Source organism: Neomonachus schauinslandi, chromosome 1, assembly GCF_002201575.2.
Source record: "Neomonachus schauinslandi chromosome 1, ASM220157v2, whole genome shotgun sequence".
Lineage (NCBI taxonomy): Eukaryota > Metazoa > Chordata > Mammalia > Carnivora > Phocidae > Neomonachus > Neomonachus schauinslandi.
In genome coordinates, this window is record NC_058403.1 from 128,456,728 (window position 1) to 128,480,956 (window position 24,229).

The 24,229-nt window shown below is 40.3% G+C and overlaps 1 protein-coding gene across 1 annotated transcript in view; it reads right to left on the minus strand.

Moving 5' to 3' along the window:
• LOC110570658 (collagen alpha-4(VI) chain-like) overlaps positions 1-24,229 on the minus strand; it is a gene marked incomplete at its 3' end in the record, with an annotated part of 83,050 nt that overhangs the window by 48,294 nt on the left and 10,527 nt on the right. Inside the window, exons 5-13 of the mRNA XM_021678709.1 lie at positions 22,247-22,876; positions 17,556-18,101; positions 16,655-17,209; positions 12,892-13,226; positions 11,851-11,929; positions 10,188-10,333; positions 9,941-10,033; positions 7,833-7,886; positions 705-776 (exon numbers count right to left, since the gene is read on the minus strand). Coding sequence (XP_021534384.1) covers positions 705-776; positions 7,833-7,886; positions 9,941-10,033; positions 10,188-10,333; positions 11,851-11,929; positions 12,892-13,226; positions 16,655-17,209; positions 17,556-18,101; positions 22,247-22,876 — 2,510 coding nt within the window. The remainder of the gene's footprint in view (positions 1-704; positions 777-7,832; positions 7,887-9,940; positions 10,034-10,187; positions 10,334-11,850; positions 11,930-12,891; positions 13,227-16,654; positions 17,210-17,555; positions 18,102-22,246; positions 22,877-24,229) is intronic.

Here is a 24,229-nt window from a genome sequence, read left to right on the forward strand (position 1 = left end):
TGGCCTTATTTAAGGAGAGTCTCTAATCCTGGAAGGTTAAGAGACATTTATGAAACCACTGAAAAAGAAGCCCTACCCATTATTTCTTTAGGCTTTAAAATTTCAGTATTCTCAAACCCCCTTCCAACTGCCAGTGCTCAGCAGGGTCTACTTCTCCCTCTGCCCCTCCCCCTGTTTGTGCTCTCTCTCTCTCCCTCCAGCTCTCTCTTAAATAAATAAAAATATTTTCCTGAGGGCTTTTTCTGGTACCAGAGCCTGTCCACATGCAATGCAGCTCAGAAGTGCTGGGGAATTAATACCCACTGGGAGCAGCTTGCAAATAATGCCTGATAGGATTTGGTGTATAAATACCCCAGCTCTCTGCCCCCTTGGATGGGACAACGTTAAGGTGTATGTTCAACACTGGCTCACACAGTTCCTCAGCAGGATTAGGCTCCACCTACCCACAGTGGTAATCTAATTGACGCCATACCCTTTTTAGGTCACCTTCCTTCCTTAATTTCTCTCTTGTCTTGCTAGTATTTACTGAGATCCCCTCCCAATAAACTATTTGCACTTGATTCCTTTTCTCAGGCTCTACTTCTGGGAAACCCTCAGTCTGAGAAAGAGCTAAGAAACTATGTTGAAGAAGTAAAATGTTCCTCAAACTCAAGGGATAAAACAGGGACAGCGAAAGAATTCCACAGCTGGAGGTTTACACTCACCTTAGGTCCTCTCACACCTGGGCATCCTTCCTCACCTCGGGGTCCAGGAAGGCCCTGGGGGCCTCTTTCTCCCTATGGAATAAAGACACACATGGAGACAGTCAAGCAACCATCTCCATCATCGCCCAACCGATTTAAATCAGCAACGATGACCATCAGAATGACTAAAATATGACACTGTCCTTACAACTACTTCTATATCTTCAAAGGCCTGATCAGATTACCTACAAGACAATCACAATGTCCATCGGTCAACTGCCCATACTGATAACCCCAAATCATACAAATCCAAATTATCTATATTTTTGATCAAGTCATTCAAGCCACATGGGCAAAACTTCAGTATTCAAGCAAACAGAAGGTGTGTCAGAACATTTCCTTCTGGCAGCTAAAATTGGATGAAGGTTTCCTTGTGGTTCTGCAAAGAATCAACCATTATTTAACTCTTTCTCTTCTAGGTGAACTCCTGTCCATTCCTAAGGTATAGATCGTATGTCACCTCCTCCTCTAAGAAGCTTTTTCTATTACATTGTGTGCTATTCCCTGTTTCTGTGTTATATTGTTTCCTGCTATTTGGAGAACTTCTAGGAGACAAGGACAATGTCTCTTTTATTTATCTCTAGGTTTGCAGCCCTGAGTACAGTGTCTGGCACACAGCATACATCCAATCAGGATTTGAAGAGTGACTTCCTAAATTACATTAGTGAATATAACCTTTGATCTAGGTATTGGATAGGGAAGGGAATGGTAGATATCATGCCTTTGCCAAATTGATTAAATGTAAATTAGAGAGTACTATATATCCCATGAGCTTTCATTAAGAGGGTCTACAAATGTAATCTCACTTTGATTTAATGAGGTTGGATGACTTCACGACATAAGCTGCCTGGGATAGTAAAAGAGAACACACTAAAGTGAGAAGCACTTTGGATCAAAAATGAAAGGACCTGGGTTCAAGTCCTAGTTCTGCCTCCACCTTGCTTTTTCCTCCATTTATAAAATGTGGATCTTGGTAATACTGATGCTAACGATTCATAAGATCGTTGTATTGAATGCATGAGAATCTGTACTGAGAGTACTTCACGGGTGCCTGGGTGGTGCAGTCGATGAAGCATCTGACTCTTGGTTTTGGCTCAGGTCATGATCTCAGTGTCGTGGGATTGAGCCCTGCATCAGGCTCTATGCTCAGCATGGGAGTCTGCTTGGACTTTCCCTCTTCCGCTGCCCCTCCCCCCTGCTCATGCTCACTCACGCGCTCTCTCTCTCTCAAATAAATAAATAAAATCTTTAAAAAAAAAATGAATGAAAGAAAGTACCTCACAAATCATACAGATTGGACAAGTGAGGTGTTTTGTACTTAAACAGCAAGAGATAACGAGAAAAGCGCAGGTTCTGGCATCAGACTGACAGGGGCCTGGGCACAACTCCAACCTTCTCTATCTGACCTTTTAAGTCACTCTCTCTGAGTTTTGAACTCCACATCTATAAAATGAAAGTATTAGCACATATCAGTAGGATTGTCACGAAGATGAAATGTCATAATGGGTACGAAATGCTGAACGCAAAGCCTCACGTACAGTATATGCCAAGTAAATGTCTATTTTCCCCCCTCTTCCTCATCTAACTGCATTTTTAAGTTCAATGTGTGGTGTTTAAGTTTCATCTGGAAAATTTAATTTTAAGATATCGCTTTACTATTTTGTACTACACAGTGTTACCAATCATGAATAATTGGTTATTGCCTTCATTAGGAAATAGTTGCTATATACAAATGTCCCAACAAAGGGACACAAAGGGAAAGTTCTTAAAGTTTATTTTTAACAAAACAAAACACTCTTAGGATGGCTATTATCAAAAACAAAAACAAAAAGAAACTAGTGTTGATGAGGATGTGAAGAAATTGGAACAGTTATGCACTTTTCATGGGAATATAAGAGTTCAGCTGCTGTGGAACACATATGGTAGTTTCTCAAAAAAAAAAAAAAACTAAAAATGGAATTACCATATAATCTACCAAATCTACTTCTGGGTATATACCCCAAAGAATTGGAAGCTAGGTCTCAAAGAGATATCTGCACACACATATTCATAGCAGCATTATTGACGACAGTCATAAGGTGGAAGGAAGCCAAGTGTCCATTAACAGATAAATTGATAAAGAAAAAGGGTCCTTATACACACAAGAATACTATTCGGTCTTAAAAAGGAAAGATATTCTGATACGCTACAATATGGATGAATCTTAAGGATACTATGCTAAATGAAATAAGCCAAAAATACAAATACTGTATGAACCTACTTAATGAGGACCTATTTTGGTCAAACTCATAGAGACAGAAAGTAGAATGGTGGTTGGAAGAGACAGGCTGGGGAGACGGGGTCATCAGGAATTAGTGATAATGAAGACAGGGTTTCAATTTTGCAAGATGAAAAGCATTCTGGAGATGGATGGTGGTGGTGGTTGGCAACAACATTAATGTACTTAATACCACTGAACTGTACACTTGAAAATGGTTAAGATGGTAAATTTTATGTTATGTGTAGTTTGCCACAACTAAAAATTTAAAAGAAAATTGTGAAGAAAAAGAAAAAAACCTACTCTTATGACTTCTATTCCCAGTTTCTAAAGTTTCAGTTGCTATACATACATAATTAGGTATGAGTTTTCCCAAAATTACTCCTTGGAAAAAAAGATATTCTTAAACTTGAGTTTTCACAAAGTCCTCACAAAGATTCTCATATTTCAGAATACTCTCTCCATTGCTTAACTTTGAACAGCACAGTGTTGACACCCAGTCAATGTTAATATGAGATTATTTATGGGATCCTTATGGATGTCACCTACCAGATCAGGTAAAAAAGAAGGAAAAAAGGAGGTAAAGAAATCTAACAGAGATAATGTATTTGTCGTATTTGACAGTGAGAACTCACAATTTCAAATGTTAGATGTCATGCAAATAAGATTTTTAAAAATCACTTTTCAAAGCAATAGAATTCATGATTACACTGTGAAGACCATAAAAATATTCTCACAAGAAAAATGAGGCAATGGGTTTTTGAAACTGAAAATAAATTTTCAATGACAGACTTTATAAACAGACTTAAAAAGCAGTTTATCTTAGAGATGCCTGGGTGGCGCAGTTGGATAAGCATCTGACTCTTGATTTCAGCTCAGGTCATGATCTCGGGGTCGTGAGATCGAGCCCTACATCGGGCTCCATGCTGAGCATGGAGCCTGCTTAAGTTTCTCTCCCTCTCCCTTTCCCTCTGCCCCTCCCCCTGCTCTCGCTCACTTTCTCTCTGTCACACACACACCCCCACAAAAGTGGTTTATCTGAAACAATTTAGACAGAAGGGAACACAATATACTCTAGAAAACCAGGGAAGGTGTTTCCAAAACTGAGGCTCCAGGAATGCTGGGAAAACTGATATAGAAACTCCATGGGAAGAATTTGTAATAAAATTATTTGATAAAATATGAGAAAGAGAAAAAAGCAGAATTTCTTATTATATCACTTTACATAATGAAAGACTTTAAAATGTTCATGTGTAACTAAGTAAGTTAAATATTATAAGTAGACATTTGTCACCTATATCCCTCAAAGTTTATATAATCCAATTGGGCAAAAGCATTTTTTAGAATGTTCTCATGAGAAAACAGGAATCACCCTTTAATGGGTACCTATGTCAAATTGTTTTGAAAAAAAAATTGGGCTTACAGGGTTTTTCATTCAGATACTAAGCTCTATCCTGTTTAAAAACTGGTCTCCCGCTAATGGTTTAAAGCTATCAATCATAGCCATGATTCTGTGGAAAGAATAACATGATCAAAAGCTGTTCAAATGCTAGGCTGGTTCAAGTTATTTTTGAGAAATGAGAATAATAACAGTAATATCTTATTTTGTAGATGAAATGAGGAAATGTATATAAAATGTTTAGCCATGCAACCAGCACATATGAAGTTCTCAACAAATGTTAGCTAGTTTTGTTACTACTGAAGTTACATTACTGTTTTTGGGGACCCTAGATAATCTAATTTGATATATAAGGCTTTGATAGGTAACCAATGCATATTTAAACCACCATCTCATACTAGGTACATTTTAAAAATATATAGAATTCATGAGTCTGGCAGATTGTCTTTTCCAAAGATGGCCACAACAAAATCTACAGTGTTCTTCTGGATATGATCTTGCCACACCCCCATCGAGAAGAAGGGTCTAATCCCCATCCCCACCCACCTTGAATCTGGTCTGGAGTTAGTGACTTGCCTGTACCCAATAGAATGTGACAGACAAGTTACCACGTGACTTCTGAGGCTCCCTCAGAAGCTTTGGGCTTCAGCCTTGGTCTCCTGGAATGCTGCTTCTCAGGACGGACTGTCCCTGGTGGGTGCTCCCTCTCAGACCCAGCTGCCATCCCTGTCCTTGGACCACTATGGCCCATCCATCTGCCATCCCAGCCAAACTCCAGAGCATGAGAGAGGAAGTCATCTCTGCAGTGGGTCCTCCAGCTGCCTGGTCAGCCCAACTGAGATTTCAGACACCTAGCAGAGAGCCACCCACTCTTCTCTTCTTAGTTTCCCCACCCCAGAGTCCATGGCTATAATAAATTGATTGTTGTTTTACACCACTGGGGTTTTGCAGGGGGTAGGAGGGGGGGTCGGGGGAAGAGGAGTAATAAATAACTGGAACAATGAATTAGCTCTTTGTTGTTATATGCTTTCAATTTGAACCTACAAATTATAGCCCCGTTCTGAACCTGCCATCTGCAGAGAGATGTCTCAGCCATTGGGCAGACCAATCTACCTGCTCTGGGGAAAACAACATTAAAAGTCATTCAGGGGACAACATATTTTGCAGTCACCTTCTCTTGTGAGAAATGCAGTAAAAAGAAAACACCACCAGACCCTAGAGCCATTATATACCACACATGGCTCCTGAGGACTTGCAGAGGGTCTAGTCCAAACTGAGATGTGCTACGGGTGTAACACACCCAGGATTTCAAAGAGAGTGTATTTCTAAAAACTATCATCCATTTTTATATTCGTTACATGTTGAAATAATTATCTTTTGGATAGACTGGGTTAAATAAATTACTAAAATTAACTTCACCTATTTCTTGTTATTGTCTTTAAGATGGCTACTATGAAATTTTAAATTATATAGACGTATATGTATCACTCACATCATATTCCCAGCTTTGTACTAGAGAGTCTTTATAAACCATGTTGGTTTCAGGATGTTAAGACAGCGGAGAAGGAAGACAAATTTGTCTCTTACTCTAGACGGACAAGGGCTTGGTTTATATTATTTGTCTGGAATTGGTGTCAATGATCCTAATAGGTTGGCCAGACTCCAAATTGTTCTCTTAAATTTGGCCACGCTTATTGAACCATAGGCCAAGCAGACAGAAATAAAATAACACTTACAGGGCATTTTAAAACATCATAAAAATGGAAAGGAATATTTGCACCATACCTGAACAAAACAGCAAATACCCACAGCCCACACTTCTAAACGTATTTCTAAAATCTAAGACTATAATTGCTGAGGCAAAATAAAGAGAGAAAAGTTGAGTGATTCTCCCACAAATATAATCAAAGAAATGAATTGGCTTATATAGCTCAACAGCTGCATTTCTTTTTCTAATTTCTGCTGATTTTCCAAGTTCCAGCAGCCTAAATATTCAAAACAGTAAAACAATGCTCAACTCCAAGGGGGCGATGAGAACATGAAAGCTTGGATATCTCAGCAGTTTGAAAAGTATGGTCCAAGGACCCCCAGGTCCCCAAGACCCTTTGAGAGGGGGTGCTCAGAAAATTAAAACTACTTTCCCAATTACACAAAGATGCTATTATCTTATCTTATTCTCTCCCAAGTGTACAGGAGAGTTTCTAAGAGACCACAAGCAAGTGGTACCACAACAGACTGAACACAGAAGTGGACATATGAATCCAGCTATCTTCTAATAAGACAACTACTGCAAACATGTAAAACAATGCCACTCTTCTCATTCATCTATTTCGTTTTGGAAAATACAGTTATTTTTCATAAAGGAATGTGTCATTTATATTAAGGGCTTATTTTTGTTATTTGGGAGTAAAATAAATAAATATTTTAAAATTCTTTCCATTTTGGCTCAGGTCATGATCTCAGGGTCATGAGATGGAGCATGGTGTTAGGTTCTGCACTGGGCACAGAGCCAGCTTGGGATTGTCTCTCTCCCTCTGCCCCTCCCCTCCCTCATGCACGCTCTCTCTCTCTCAAAAATAAAATAAAATAAAATTCTTTCCATTTTAATTTCTAACATGGTAAATATCAATGGATAGAAACTATATCAACAGAAGCTCTGATGTCCTCAATAATCTTAGAGAGTGTAAAGATATCCTGAGACCGAAAGTTTGAGAACCAGTGGTGTATACATAGCAGCTTTAAAATAGACACCTGTGGTAAAGTGGTTTTCCACAACTTAAAATTAACTGAAAACCAAGACATTTACAAATCCTTTTGATATTTTATGTTGTAATAAAGATGGGCCCTATTGCATTCCAGTCCCTGAGCTAGCAATTCTCTCTATAATATACATTTTTCCCCACAACCAATCACACGATGGCTAACTTTCCTGTGCCCAGGGATATATCCAGGGTTGTAAGCAAACTTTTGGTGAGTAACTATAACTCTGTCACCTTTTTGGTCATTCAGGAAGGCATCTGAGGGATCTTGTTACAAGAATGGCCCTGGTTCTCTTCAATTTATTTTGTTAAATTACTTACAAACATAGCTACCTCGTTAATAGTAACAAAGTACCTGCAATTCAGCTCACGATTAACAACTACTGTTATATATATACTCACTAGACACAGACCACATTTTCAGTTACCTCAAATTCAGGTTAAAATGACCACCCCTCATCATTAAACACCTTTTAGAGACTATATCTTTATAAAATTTGTACACCTAACATTTGTTATAACAAATAGTTATTTTTATATAGATATTTTAAACCCATTTTAAATGGCATAGATGAGAAAAATTTTCATGACTTAAGTGCAATTAAGTATTTCTAATATTTGATCCATTTTACCATATTCCTTCAAATAAAAAAAAAATAAGATTCAGTACTTACATGTCCACCTTCTTCACCAGGATGACCAGGTAACCCATCAGTACCCAGCTTTCCCTGAGGAAAAAGGAAATCAAAAGAAATAACTTGGATTCTAAATTCTTTTCTTAAATCTACATGAAATAAAAATTGTTATTAGTAGGGGCTTTGGTGGCTCAGTCCATTAAACGTCTAACTCTTGATTTCAGTTCGGGTCATGATCTCACCATCATGAGATTGAGACCCACATTGGGCTCTGCACTCAGTAAAGCTTGAGATTCTCTCTCTCTCTCCTTCTGCCCCTCCCCACTTGTGCTCTTTCTCTAATAATAATAATAATAATAAATTTTAAAAATTTTTTAAATTGTTACTGATAGATACCTTTGTCTCACTGAGTTGACATTTTATTGAGAATCAACTAAATGTTGAGCACAATGTATAGGGACATCTAGAAACAAATATTTTTGGCCTGTCTTAAAGTGAAAACTTGAAATACCTGTTTGTCTTAATAGTTGGCATGTCAGCCTGTTTTTATTTTTCCAAAATATCGTTTTAAGCCATTTTATTCTGAAAATCCAAACCAAAACTAGTTTCTAGTTAAATGTTTAAGGAACATTTCTCCTCTTAAAGAGATCTTTGACCTTGTTTTTCAAAATGTCAGTAAGCAAAGATGTTACCGTCCATGCTACTTATGAGAAATGGTTGTTTATTACTGTATGACTCAGCTGTTTAGTCTCTTCCAATCTCTTTCTCTTCCTCTTTTTTACTTCTTAGATAACACACAAACCATTTCCTCTCAGGGAAGTTTGGCTTGCCATTTATAGCCAGATGTGTTTCTTTAATTTAAAAATGGTCAATAAGATATGGGAGCCGTATACTCTTTGGGATCAACAAAGACATGAACATCAATACAACCAACCACTGAATTCGTACAGACATAAAGAGCAGAGAAGTCAATTATTCAAAACAGTCCCATCTTTGACCTTTGAGGCAAAGTCCTTGAGTTGCAAAAAAACATATCAAGAGGTTCCCAAGCTTGATTTCCTCATTCTCCAGTCTGATACTTAAGAACAACGCAAGGGGGAAAAAATCTAATGCTAAGCCATAACCTCAATTTTTCTCAAGAAGTCATTATATACTGGGCGCCTGGATGGCTCAGTTGGTTAAGCGACTGCCTTCGGCTCAGGTCATGATCCTGGAGTCCCTGGATCGAGTCCCACATCGGGCTCCCTGCTCGGCAGGGAGTCTGCTTCTCCCTCTGACCCTCCCCCCTCTCATGTGCTCTCTCTCATTCTCTCTCTCTCAAATAAATAAATAAAATCTTTAAAAAAAAAAAAGAAGTCATTATATACTTTATACTGTTCTAAATCAAGATTGATCTGCAAAGTCAGTAAGAGCTCATTCCAAAACCTCACAGAAAACCTTACAAAGAGAGAATGGGAAAAGATGGGCAAAGCCAATGGGTTTGATTCAACCTTCCATGAGGATTTGGGATGATCCCGCCATCATAAAGCTGTAGTTCATGTGTGAAGGACACCTCATGTCCTGCAGAACTGAGGACCATTTTTAATGAGATTTATTCTCCCTTAAAAGTGGGACCTGGTAATTTTGCTATTGCTTCACCATGGAGTTAATAGAGAGATGCAAAGTGACCACTCGTGAGTCAGCGATTGTATCTTTCCTCAGAGTTTAATGCTATAGAATAGAACGTCAGCTCGGAGGGGAAGAGGCAGTGACCAATGTAAAAAAAAGCAGCTGGTGCGTAAGGGAATATTTTGTAGACAAGTGAAAACCTCTGTGCGGTGGTTGAGTATGTGAAATTTGTCTGTGAAATTATTTGTCAAATAAATGTAAGGAGACAGCATAATATAGTAGAAAGAACGTGAGCCTTGGAGTCAGATAGTCACAGGGGCTTAAATCACAAAGTGCCTCTTGGTACCTGTGTGACTTTGGGGAAGTAATGTTCCCTCTCTAAGCCTCTATTGCAACCTGTAAAGTAACATTGGCCTCAAAGGTTTGTTAGAGGGTTGAATTAGCAAAGGTGTGTTAAAGACAGAACACGGGCCTGGTATGTAGTGGGTGCTGAAAGGCCATCTCTCTCCCAGCACCATCCATGTCCAACAAATTCTCACCTTGCTCCCAGGGTTTCCACCATCACCCTGGTACCCATCTTCTCCAAAACACTTTATATATATATTGCAGCATCTTCTTTCCACAATTGCGTCCTGAAAAGCAGAACTCATGTAACATGATTTTTTTTCATCTGTGTTAACTGTGTCACATTACACACCAAAGAGACAAAATTCCCTCTGGGTTTTTAAAATTATTAGAATGAATAGACCTAGTGAAGGATGGTGTTAAAAAGAAAAAAACACTTACAAGTTGCTTCAGTAAGATGCTTGGGAGGGATTGCAGTGTGATGCTCAGAGGTTGATTATATATGAATCCTCTGCCAAATTCTAGCTCCTGGAGCTCTTCTAATTTATGCACACCTTCCAGGCCAACAAAGAGGAGCCCAGAGAATCCTTCAAAATACCAGCCGGTGGGAGATTTACTTGCATGTCTTTTGAACGCTCTTTGTCCTGGCCCTAGATATTCATGCATCATCCCACCCTTCCTATATCCTTCTTGTCTCAAACTGCATTTCTGACCAATGAAATGAGAGCAGAAGTGACATGTGTCACTCCCTACAAGAAATTTTCAGAGCAGTGCATAATTTGCCCCATTTCCTGTCCCCTGCCACAGGAACAGACCCTCTTTCGGCCTAGGTCCTTAAGTGATGAGAATGAGACGCAAATGAATGGTCATAAGGCATAAGATAAATATATTCTTGCTAGTTTAAGCCACTGGGATTTGAAGCATGAGCCCATCCTACTGATAAAGGCACTAAAAATCATGTGGATTTGCCCACATAATAGAGAACAAATGGACAAGGACACTTTTCAAATTGGCTAGAAATCACCGTTCATAGAATTTCAGAGTATTTGTTAATATTTTGAACAGTAAATTCACACACACACATACATACATACATCAGCTTTTGGCTATTTTAAACAAGCTACTTACAATCTTGTGGTTAAAAGAACATGTGTTTACATGTTCTTAGTTATTCCTTAAAATAAATTTCTAGAAATGGAATGCTGATCTAGCATGTAGGCAAAGTTCGCCATCTTTTGTCAAATACTTCAAATTCCCTTCCAGAAGATTTGCAACATTTTAAACTTCCTATGTGGTAAATCCAGTTGGGAGCAAGTTATCACAGCAAATATTCCAGCACATTGTTAACCAATGGAAAGCATCATCTCAAGAGGAATATACTGAACATACTCTACGGAGAAGGGAGAGGGCTACAGGGGGCTTGGGTTGCTGCTTATTCATCTTGAGTTTGCCTTAGAGCTTTTATATGACACAAAATGCGAGCAGAGGAGCAAGGGCACACGGCTGTGCAGGTGGTACTGCCCAGCCGAGGAAGCTGGGGGGCCCTGAAATCCAGCCAGCACACTACTCTTCAAGCCAGGCGCCCAGGCACAGGGTCGCATCCACCCACAGCATCGGCATCTTGTTCTATTTTCACAAAGGTGCCATATAGACTAGTAGCAGCCCTTGGGGGATGAAGAAAGAGGAAGATTGGTGAGCATAGGAGGAAGGAAGGGCAGTGGGAAAAGCGAAGCCCAACTTGAGGGTGATTCCAGAGTTTAGAAAAAAGAGACGTATGGACCCCTTGGTAGCCTGCAAGAGCAAACGGCACCCATTCATCATGAAGTAGGAGTTGCACATTCAACCCTCAAAAGCAAATGCCAGGCTGGTAACTGGTCAGTCCTGTCTCAGTCAGAGTGACCCTTGGTCACTGTCAGGGATATGGGACCCTGGGGTTCTCTCAGCCCTGATTGATACAAAGCATCAGCCTTGTGGGCACTGAACTCCAACCACCTGGGTTAGTCTATGGAAGGCTTAATGGGATCCAGTGCCATCTGGAAATGTGAAAGAGGATCTCGGTCCCTGTGGGAAGAACAGCCCACCCAGGGAAACTATGAGCACTTGCCTTTGCTGCGGAGAAGCTCAGATGTTATCTTCAGTCTCTGGAAATTATCATCCAGTCCGTCTGTAAACACTAAAAGGACCTGTTGTTTATGAGAGAGAGGAGGAGAGAGGGGAACAAGGATGGAGGGGAGGAAGGGGAGAGGGGAAAGATAAATGCTGGAAGTTGCACATTTTGTAACAATGCAAGGATAGGCTTAGCTTTTCTGGTTGTATCCAGCCTTTCACCCTGTTTCATTTCACCCATTTGTTACTTTATTACACATTCACTTTTACTTCAATATCCCTAAGGCCCCCTGCCAAAAAAAAGAATTTGAACCAGCTTAATGTGTTCCCTTAAAAATACCTTCCAAAAATGGTCTTACAATACTCATCTTTATCAGTGCAAAAATAGCAAAATTTTAATGCATTTTTATAATTAAAGTGTGTCACCTTTATTCACAGAAAATTTTAATTTAAAAGTGAATTCTATATTTTAAGAAATAAATCCACTGGATGCATGATGGAAGGAAAAACTAAATGTAACTTGCAAAGTTTGGGGATGACATTTCCTAATAAACATCACATAAGATCTTTTCATTTCTGTAGGCTTTCGTGGGTATGTAGTTCTTGGGCACCAGGAAGGGAGGACCACTAAGAAGCCATTAGCTAGTTACTAAAGATAGTTCAAAGTGCTGACCGGAAAAATAATGGGCCCTACCCTACATGACAATCAGTGATAATAAGGAGCTAATATCTTCCAAGTTGTCTTTGGAATGAATTTGCACCATGGAAGAATCTGGATCTCTAAACTGTGAGCAACTTGAGGACAGGGATTTATCCTTTTATCTCTACTGGCATTATTTAGCCCAGAACCTCTAGGGCTTAGCAAATATTTGTTGATTGAATGAAAACATATCCCTTGCTGGTCTTTACTGAGTAAGACTATGGTTTTCCTCTATGTGAAATCTCCAGTGAAGAACAGTTTATTGGCCTCCGTTACAAAAGCCTTATCCCTCCCACCCTGGCAATTGGTGTCATATCATGGGTTCTCAGCATTTATTACCTTCACTTTAGCAGAAGACAGATGGATAGCATGATCTCCCAGGGACTGCAAAAAATCCGCATCCATATAGTTGCTCGTGGCAGTCTGATGAATTAAGAATGTCTGAATAATATCATCACTATACTTTTTAAAGCCTGAGTCAAAGATAAGCTGGCCATTTGAGCCAGGGACCAAGTAGCGGAACATCAGGTTGAGGCCACCAGCCGCACTACAGCTGATGTTGGAAAGCAAGGCCAACGGTCGCATCACCTCCGGCAGTAACCCTTGAAGTTTCTGCTGAACTTGCCTTGCGGAAGTGGAAATATCAACTCCTACAGACAAATCTATGTCGCATCCTTCGAAGGTGGAAGAGAAGCAAATCAAATTAGTCATTCATAGATGCATGACTGAGCCCAGAAGACATCAGCCAACCCTGAAAGAAGAATCTCCAGCCAATCCACAGAAATGGAAGCTAAACAATGGCGGTGTGTGTTTAATTTGGTGGATATCAAAGCTAACTGATACAACATACCGTGTTTCATACCTCTGTTCCTCTGTAGAGCCTAGTCCCTCTACCTGAAGTGTCCTTTACCCTCTCCTCCATCCCGATCTGGTTAACCCATACATGTCCTTCAAGTTGCAGTTCCAGAGAACCAGCCCCCTCCCTAAAGCCCTCTCTGACTCATGTCCCCAGGTCCTCAAGTTGACTTATTAAATGCCCCTGTATGTCCATGCTACTTTACTTGAACTTCTCTCCCACTAAACAAAGATTCCTTCATAGTAGGGATTACATCATCTTACTTTCCCAATACCTAATACAGACAGATGCTCATTAAATGTTTAATAAATGAATAAAGAAGGGAATATAAATGAGCCTTGAGTCTCTTTCAGCACATGCTGTACTATTTCCTTCTTCCCCGAAAGTTTCTTTTCTTATTCACCGCCTCTGCATATACCTTATTTCAGGGGAGCATATTACAAAAGATCAAGACTGACAACCACTCCCAATTTTCCGTTTCTTCTACCTGAAAATTATTAAGCCCTCCTGGAAGAGTGTTGTGAGAATTTGAAAACCCACTGATCTTTCAGGCTATACCCACCCACTCACTGGTGAATAATAAGACCGTGCACAAAATTCCGACGGGGAGGCAAAAGTTGGTCACAAATGCACCTGAATTAGAATCTGGACAAATGACTTAAAATGTAACTTAACAGTCATAAAAGGGCCACTATTATTTACTTCTGGACAACAAGCCTAACTCTCAATTGTCCGGGGCAAGCCAAGACATGTGGACATTTTCTCCTTAGACCAGCACACACTGGAGTATTTGGCTCGGAATCAATAAAAACAAAACTGCAGATTTTAGGGGACAAATTTAAAGAAAATAAATAAATACTGGACCCTTTACCAGTGAAAATGGTCATAAACTATGTCTTAAAGTTTCTCAGGGATCTGAGATCCAGGGCTGAGCCATGAGTTTTCCATCCCCTAAATAATACACTCTCTGCTAGCTGGCCAGATATGCTTCCCAAATTGCCAAGACAGAAAATGCCTTCCTCCCCTCCTTTCATATAAAATATCTTGGTTTTGTTTTGACTTTTAAATCTCTAATTGAAATTCACCAAGAGGAGTTTTCACAGATATAAATCCCATTTCTACATCAGATCTCATTTCAGAAAAAAAAGGAATTTCCTTTCTGCAATATGGTATGTTATTCCAACATTTCTAATTTACATTTTCCCCCAGGGACATTTTCAGCTGGCTTTATTCTGCAAATGCAAGAATATGCAAGCATTTTTTTCCCTGTTAATGTAGAGGGTTGAACCTTGCCAAGTAATCTCTAAGGTCTTTATGATTCAGCTTTATGATCCTAGAATTCTGGAATTAATTAGGCTCCAGCCATTATTGAGGTATGCAGCTAATTTTATCAAAAAATCAAAAGACAAAGCTGAAGATGAATGTAAATCTTAATTTACTATGTGGTACAAAATAATCTGAAAAGAGAAGCTGGAATCCTGTATCTTTTCTCCTGCCTGGAATAATACCCAGGTACATATAAACAAACAAACAAAAATGGACTTTGACTCCTGAAAAATCTGAACTACTTAATGCGGGACAACCCATGATCATGCTTATTTAAAAAATAAATTCACACATCCACTCTTTTTGATTGATTTCTGAATTCACCAAGGACACGGCAAAGTGATATCCTTTACACAGTATAAACAAAAATATTAATCTAATACTCTAGAAAATTGGCTCCAGCTTTCAACACCAAGGTTCTGGAAAGTTCAAACCCTGACTCCCATTATTTCCCATCTACGTTTCTTACCTCTTTCTTGCTTTTCTCATCTGGGAATTGGGTATCATAGTAATAGTATCTGCTTCACATGGGGTTGGTGTAGGAATGTTGGGCTTTATGGGTTTCATTATACACTCCTTTATACGATTTCATACTATACTATGCTTTATTATACTATACTACACTTTACTAGGTATTACTATACCATATTATACCATTGTATGCCATCCGATGACATTCTATACTATATCATACTATATTAAACTCCTCTATACTATACTACCCTTCGTTATGCCTTACAATATCATACCGTACTATACTCTACTACACTACACTCTACTACACATTATAGTATATTACCCTCCTACTCAAAGTGTAATTTGAGTACCAGTGGGATCAGCACCACCTGGGAGCTTGTTAGAATTGCAGAATCCCACCCTGACCTACTGAGTCAGAATCTGCATTTCAATAAGAGCTCCAGGTTATTCAAATGCATATTAAAGTTTGAGAGGCCCTCTTATGCTCTACCATGCTATACCAAAAAGCAATGTAGAACAATATCTAGTACACAGACTCTAGATCCAGACTGCCTCAAGTTTAAATCTCAGCTGTGCTATTTACTTGAGCCAAATAACCTGATTTTGCTGTGCCTTAGTTTCCCCAACTGTAAAATAGTATCTATTTAATAGGGTTATGTGAAGATTAAGTGTTTTAATATGTGGAAGCCCTTGGAAGAGCCCCTGGCACAAAAAGGGACCATCTAAAGTTTAGCCATTCTGATTCTATTGTGATTGTGCTGGAGAATCTCACTCCCCGTGGGTAAGAGGGAGCGTTGTCCATGAAGATATTCTCCAGGTCAGTTCCGCATTATAAGGCAAGTCTTGGGGGAAGAGCAGATGCAGACTCTTGGGAGGAAGAACACCTGTCTCTGGACCTTACTGTTTAGGATAAAAACTTGAAGAGATAAAATGGGGTTGAGGATGTCCTCAGCCACGTGAAAGCCCCTGGCAACAAAGTAGAGAGGCCTCTGTACAAAGCCACATAGAAAAAAAACTGTGTTCTAGTTCCTAAGAGCATCTGTGTACCTGATATTATTCTCTGCTTCTATTTCCCTTCTGGTATGCCCAAATCTTCAGTAAATTTTTCAGTATGCCAAATCTTCAGTGTTTACATATTCCAGTCTGGTTCTTCTATCTACACGGAATAAACCTAAGAGTTGTAAGGACTTTCTAGAGGCCTGTTTTGAGAAGGTTCAGGCCCCTGGGGTCCAGAGTGGTGACAACCATGAGAACAATTGAAAGAATCCCCAGGGGAAGGTGAACCACAGCATCCAGGGTTCAGGCCCGCTGTCCTCCCCTCAGGGTGACCTTCCCTCCCTCCTCCAGCTAGAAGGATCTGTTTTATTTTCTTAAGAGAGACAACAGCACCCCTGACACTTACGATGGGCTCATAGATCAAATAACAAACCCTCTGTCACTCACCTTGCGGAATGCAAACCTTAAGAAGAAGTTTCTTCTCCAAGTTCTGCAGGGACTCAAAATTCTCTTCATAGTACACTTTCTGCGGGTCATCAGTAATCTGCAAAAGCTGAGCATTTTTGGCTTCTCCCACCCCAATGGCAAAAATAATGATGTTCCTGTCCCTGAGAGACTTGGCTGGCACGACCACGTCATCCTGGGCAACCCCATCAGTGATCACAACCAAATACTGATGAACACTGGGTCTCCCTCCTCTTGAACTGTCAAAAAAAGGCAGAGTGAAAGTCAGGGCTTTCCCAGTGTGGGTGCCATCCTTCATCTGCTGAACATTTGAGATGGCTCTGTGGATGTCCGCCTTTGAGGAGTATTGGTTGAGCCTGAATTCTTCCTGAGGAGTTGAGCTGAACTGCAAAAGGCCAATCTGAATTTCATCAGCACTAATATCAGCTTGGTTCACCATCCGCTTGATGAATCCCTTCATCTTTTCAAAGTCTTTTGGGGAGATGGATTCCGAACCGTCTATCAGGAAGATAATATCAGCTTGCCTATTCTTACAGGCTGGGGACAAAAGGGAGAACAGAACATTCCCTCAGAGTCTGAAACCAAGTAATTATAAGTCCCCAGGGACAGTCCGGGGTGGCATATATACAAACGTGAAAATATTTTTAAAGGGGGTGGGAGAGGAAGTCAATGAGATAAATTTTCTGTGACCTAGCACAAAGGAGACACAGCTGTATGATAAAGATAGAATCTAACCAGCTTGCTTCATTCCAGGTCATAGTCACTCTGTGTCCAACATTCCCTTTTGGACCCCAGTGAGTCCACACTTTGAGAATGAAGCCTATTTAATTAGATTCAATACATACACTTGGAGGGAAAGAGAGACTAAAGAAACAACTCTTACTCTCTGAGGAGCAGATGTCCTGCACCACATCTTGTTGGATGGCCTTCAGGGAATCAAACTCAGGCGTGAAAAACGTCTTATCTTTAGCTATCTCCTTGAGCTCCATAACATTAGCATTTTTTATTCCAATAGCATAAATGACGACTCCTTCTCTCCTCAATGCCTCTGCAGGCTCAGCCACCGGGTCTTCAGATTTACCATCAGTGATGATTATGAGATACCAAGGCACACTGCTGCGGCTGGTGTTCACAAAGACCTGAGCCATGCTGCTCAAGGCCTGACCAGTCATGGTGCCACCCTTCCTCTGCTGGATGTCATCAATGGCTGCCTTCAGTCCTGACACACTGGAATACTGGTTGAGGATAAATTGAATATCAATTCCATCTGAGTACTGAACGACTCCAAACCGTACTCTGTCAGGCCCAATTTGGAACCTCTTTATCGCCCCATTCATGAATGTCTTCATTTCGAGAAAATCATCATGGTTGATGCTGCTAGACCCATCGACAAGGAAGTAAATATCGGCCTTCTCAATGTGCACACAGTCTAGGCAATAAGAAGAAGGAGCGACCCATAAGAACGGGGTGTGAGATAGCACGTAGCCAAAGCTATTCATCCTGACCCCACCCATATGCTCTCAGCTCTCATTATTCCCTTGAGAGCCAACAGCTTTCTACTGAAAACACCTGTGACTCTGCTGAGGGATTCTGTTTGACCAGAAGCCTGATCAGCCACACAGCAGGCAGGCCGAAATGCCTGAGAGTGAGTTTGGAAGCAGCCACCAACCAATGACTGAGAGGGGAGTAGTGGACACGTACCCAGCTCCCTTGCCCTTTGGGTAGGACAACTCTGAGGTGAACTCTACACAATTTCCCTGAGTCCCCAGCAGAACTGAGCCCCAGATGCCTACAGCAATTACCTGCTCACTAATTCAGCCTCTGTTGGCCACCTTCCTTTCCTTTCTCAAATCTCCACGCCTTTCCTTACCAGTATCCCCAGGGGGCACCTCCCAGATAAATCACTTGCATCCATATCCTTGTCTCAGAGTCTGTTTCTGGTGAACCGCATTTCAGACATGAAGTAAGTAGTACTTGGCATTTCTCAAATGGGGAAGTTGAGGACAAGCTAAAGTAAAATATCAGGACATGTTTGAAGCTAGGAGTTGTCTGAGTCCCCAATATTCCTGTTTCCCATGCAAGTCAGACTTCTTAAAATATGGGCAAAAGAGTACACTTTCTGAAACTTAATTAATTTAATATAAACCTTTCTGTTTTAAATGAGCCTTACTTAAGTGAATCACTGTGTATTAAGGCTTAGACTCCAAAGAGCAAAATGGCTCTACATATGGATCCTTTCTCAACCACTTAGTATCCAGCCTTGCCCCTTTGCCTCTCTATTTCCTAACCTGTCAAATGGCAATCTTAACACCTACTCAGTAAGATTATAGTGAGAACGAAACAAGATCATAGAAAAACAGCAGAGCTGAGTATTAAAAATTAATGATTAAGATCACCCATTGTCACATAGCAGAGTCCTCAAAAAAAAAAAAAAAAAAGACACATAATTTTCTCCTTGCACCTCTCAGAAAATGCGGTCCAGCCTTGTGTTTTTAATCTCTAGACTCCCTTGTCCCAGGGAAGAATCAAGAGCTTTTCATGTTTCCTGGTTGAAAGGGAAGGGGTCTGAGGCAGCAGATGGGCTCCCTTGGTCAGGCCTTTCGGTTGGGAGGACCTTGGTCTGCGTGATACGTAGGACAAACTTACACTTTAAAAAGTATTTATTGTTTATCTGAATGAAGTTCAAATGTAACTGGGCATCCCACATCATATCTGGCAATCCTACCCTAGCGGGGCAGGCATTGGAAGGGGGTGTGACTTGGAAGGGTGTGGAAAATAGTTATCCACCTCTCTGGTAGTGTTTGTTGAATGCTTGGAGACTCGAGGGGGTAGTTATAGAAAAAGAAGGCAAAAATTCAGACCTTACCTGAAGCCATCACCCACTGATAACAGGTAGATGCCTGGCCCAAGTCTGAGAAAAAGACCACTGGGCAGGGAGAGGCATCTCTGGAGCCAGCCCCATGCAGCAGTGGTCCAAAGCAACTCCACAGCAGCCCAGGGCCTTTGCACAGTCCAAAGGATCCCAGAGCCCTGAAGAGCGTCTGGCACTACACATTCATGCCAATCTTGGCAGATGGAAATTTGAGGCAGGAAGGAAGAGAGAGAATAATTTTTACAGCCTGGAGGCTGCTATGCATCCATATCTATTACATACACAAAGTGCTTAGCCGAGTATCTGACACATAGCTGATGAGTAATAAATGGTAGATATTAGGATCTAATGGTCATCCAGGACAGATTTCTGGTAAAATTGCCCCAACTTCCATTTACCTTTAACCACTCTAGATTTGGGACTGATTTTCCTGATTCCAGGTTTCATTTTAGCTGCCATGCAGTCTGGGAACGAAATCAACTCTCAGCCCTTATACTGTCTGTGAATTAGAAGAAGAGAAAAGGAGGCTTCTCTCCTTCTTCCCTACAGATTATAGGGAGGGGGTGCACAAGGAAATGAAATTCATATTTAATCATTTTGTTTCTCATTCTCAGAAAAGAGAAAGGGATAAAAAAAAAACAGGCCAAAGCGAAAGATGGGAATTTATTTAGATATTTTAAATCTCTAGACCTCAGCACAAGTAATGAAGAAATTACAAGATTATTTAATGATTGTTTTAAAAAAAGGCTCAGTGATTTTCCCCTGAAGATATAATCACAGCCTTGAATTTTAAGTTAATTATCTACATTTCAAGTAGTCAACTTCTTTCTATTATCCTGATTTGAATCTTAGAAATATTAGCATGGGTGGACAAAAATAGACAAATGAACAGACAGACACAAAGACACTTACGATAGCCAGTAAGTGGAAAATTAGGGATTTAAAATTCAGGCAGTTTGACTCCAAGGTGCATATACTTAACTGCTATGTTTTCTCTGGTGTTTTTTTGAAACTGCATACACAGTAGGAGCTCTTCTAACCAACTTCTTCTTAAACGGCTCACCAGATAATTGACTTCCTCCCTTCACATCAGTAACACATGAGGGATGCTCCCACAATACGCCGAGTGCCCTCCCCCCTGGAAGCCCCCAAGGGTAACACAACACAGTTCTGCTTCACTCAGTGGAAGAAATTTAATGGTGAAATTTCTTTCACCATTAAAGTGGTGAAAATTAATAAAGGGAAACATCTCTAAAATGAGACCAGAGAGCAAAAAGGGGAACTCCAACGCCCTACCACTTGTCCATTTCAGGCCCCAACAGAAGAATCCTCAGCAGGAAAGAATCAATTATAGCCCCAATACGAAAAACATGAATAATGCATCTCCTACAAGAAATCAACCGCCCCAGCAACTCAGCCTAAGAAACTGCCACCACTCTGAGCTCTTGCATTTTTCCAATGGACTTTCATTCGAAACAATCCCTCCCAATTTCTTCCTTCTCAATAAAATATTCCTCTCCTTTGTTTGCTGGACTCACCTACTGTTGTTGCTATAGCTTGCCCGTCCTGAATTGCAGTTCTCTGCTATTCCCAAATAAACCCATTTTTTGCTGGTAAAATAACTGACTGTTTTATTTGTAAGGTCAACAAAGAATAAGCCTACCAAGAGTAACATGGGTTTGTGCTCAGCCTATTTATGGAAGTTTTGTTACTACAATTACACAGCAAATCGAATATTGTACAAATCAATAGGATATGAGTGTGAATAAAAGAGGTTTATTATGTCTATGAAAACCAGGTTAACTGCTTAGAAAAGACCCAATAAAAGCAAATTGTTTTAAAGGAAGTTGTTGGTATGCCAGATAGCGCCACAAACACTGAATTTTTGAGACCGTAAAAATCAGGATTCTATACTCAGATTGTTTCAAAAGTGGCTAGCTTTTCTTCCCACTTTAAAGAAACTGAAACTAGAAATTATAGAAACTATACTATTGGATGTGTGATGAAGAAAACATACGGAACTCCAATCAGCAGGGCTCATATTCAAAGAAGCCTTGGCTCTACACAAAAGACTGGTAAATTAATGTTCATTTATATTTTAAGTTAAAATTTTTTTAATTTCAAGAATGTTCTTATCTTTTTAGAAATAATTTTCTACTTCAAGGAGCTTAAGATTTAGTAAATCCATACCTCGATCCCTAAGGCTTCTACTGTAAATTACATATATTTTCATCAAACTGATAAAAAGGGGACACCTGGGTGGCTCAGTGGGTTAAGTGTCTGCCTTTGGCTCAGGTCATGATCTCAGGGTCCTGGGATCGAGCCCCACATCGGGCTCCCTGCTCAGTGGGGAGTCTGCTTCTCCCTCTGCCTGCCGCTCCCCCTGCTTGTGCTCTCTCTCTCTGTCAAATGAATAAATCCTTTTAAAGATAAAAAATCTCAAAAAATTTTAAAAACTAATAAAAGGGATGAAGGCTAAGATAGGAAGAGGGAGGAATGTTCACTTTTTACTTCACATTCTTTTGCACTGTTTGGAATCAAAACAAAATAATGATTTTATAAGTTTTGTGTTCTTGTTTTTTAATAAACTGACTCCAAAATCTTTCCTAGGATAAGGAGTAGAGGAGGCAGGTATATGGAACAAGCAGAGTAAAGATTTAAAAAAAAAAAAAAAAAGATGAAATTTAGAAAAGATCCCCTACCTTCTTGTGGAGCCTGGCCCATCCCAGAAATGGAAACACCTTTGTCCACGGTCTCAGGGCAGAGTTGGTTCTTAATCTTGTTTCCCACAACAGAGAGTTGCAGAAAGGATTCCAGCGAGATGACATGCTTCCAAGGAGGATATGATGCTATATTCTCCAGGTCCTTACTCTCTGAGGCAAGGTGGGTGCCCACCGCGTAGATGGTAACCCCTGCCCTGCGGAGGAGGGAAGCTGGCTTGGACAACTGGTCTTGAGAGAAGCCTTCCGTGATGACCACGGCCAGCTGCTGCACACCGTGTTTGAACCGGCTGCCCCTCTCCTCAATGAAAACTTCGTTCCTTAGGAAATCCAAAGCAGCTCCAGTCTGGGTCCTTCCACTTCTTCTCCGGTAGGTTATTTTGTCCAAATACTCTAAGATTTTGGCTGCATTCTGAAATGCATCCAGGGAAAACTCCAGTCGTGGTTCCTCACTGTAAAAGACCAAGCCAATTCTCACACCATCTGGACGAACGTTTAGAGAGCTGACAGTGGTCTTTAAGAAGCTGACAACCTGTTGGAAATTTGATTGCCTGTCCCAGCTGAATTCCTCAATGAGAAAGACCAAATCAGTTGGGATAGCCGTCGGACATGCTATAAACAAAAACAGAAAGCAAGGCTTTAGCATGAGAACAGAGTAATAAAGACAATACTCATTTGGTACTATGCTATATTTTTATGTTGTATTATGCTACATTTTTATATACTATAATAATATATGTAGTATTACAAACTCTAATAAATATGTCATACTAACTTATATTAATGAGTTTTAGAATTTAGTGGAAGCCTTTATGACCAGTATTTGGCATGATGGTCAGAGAACACAGGTTTCGTACTTATCACAGAATTTTTCACCGGGAGGAGTATTCACATCACTTGCAAAATACGTAAATATATGCATATCCACAAGAAAGTGCTTTAAGATCATTTTTTCAATTCGTCAAAGTCCATTAGAAGCATCTGAGCCAGGCTTGACTAGTTTTTTTTCTTCATTTTTCTAGTTTCAGGAAACACTAAGTCAAATTCTCTATTATAGGCCTAAAACCTCCTTCATTTAATAATTTTTCCTCTCCGTAGAGATGCAAATAAGAAATTGTGACTATTAACTTGTGCATCTTTCTCTGATAACTCTCATGTCACTTCAACAGAGGCAACATGAAATATTGCAAGTGCCTATGAAAAATCTTTGTCCACAAATTGGGCTAACTGGCTTTTTCATTCTGCTATAAAGAACCTTCACCTGAACCTGCCTCAAATGGGAGAATGGAGCTGTACCTGCCTAAACTCCCTTCCAAGAGGAGTGGAGACATCTTCCTCCAAATTTAAGACAGTGCCTAATGCAGGGAAATCCACTGTGTCCACATACCAAAAAGGTCCAGATCTGTTTTGACATATGAAAACAGAAATCTCCCTAGCACAGAGCCAAAATCACACATGCAGAAGGCTGAAGCCAAGGTATAGACAGCGGAGTCCCATTAAACAAAGTTTAGAGAAGCAACAGAATCACCTTCTGACTTATCTTTGGCCTCTCGAGGTCCTGTAATTTCCCTTTTTTATAAAGAACCAAAAACAATCCTAGATTTAAAAAGAGTGTTGCCCCTGATTTTGCCAAGTTGAAAACACTTTCTAGAGAAACTCCAAGCATCTTTGACTTCTCCCTTCCTTCACCTGTTGGTACCAAGTGTTATTACAGTTGACCCTTGATCAACATGGGTTTGCCCTGTGCTGGTCCTCTTACACGTGTGGGCTTTCTTTTTAAGAGTTGGCACCAAAAGCCACAAGGCATTTATTTACAACTGCCCGCCCAAGTCTCTACAGATACAATCAAAGGTGCCTACTAGCCTCTGAGTACGAGGGAGGCCCTCGGAGGCCGTCAGAAGCCCCCAGGGCCCTAGGACTAGACAGGGCTGCAGATTGCCGTGTGTGTCCGTGGGGTGGTCAGGT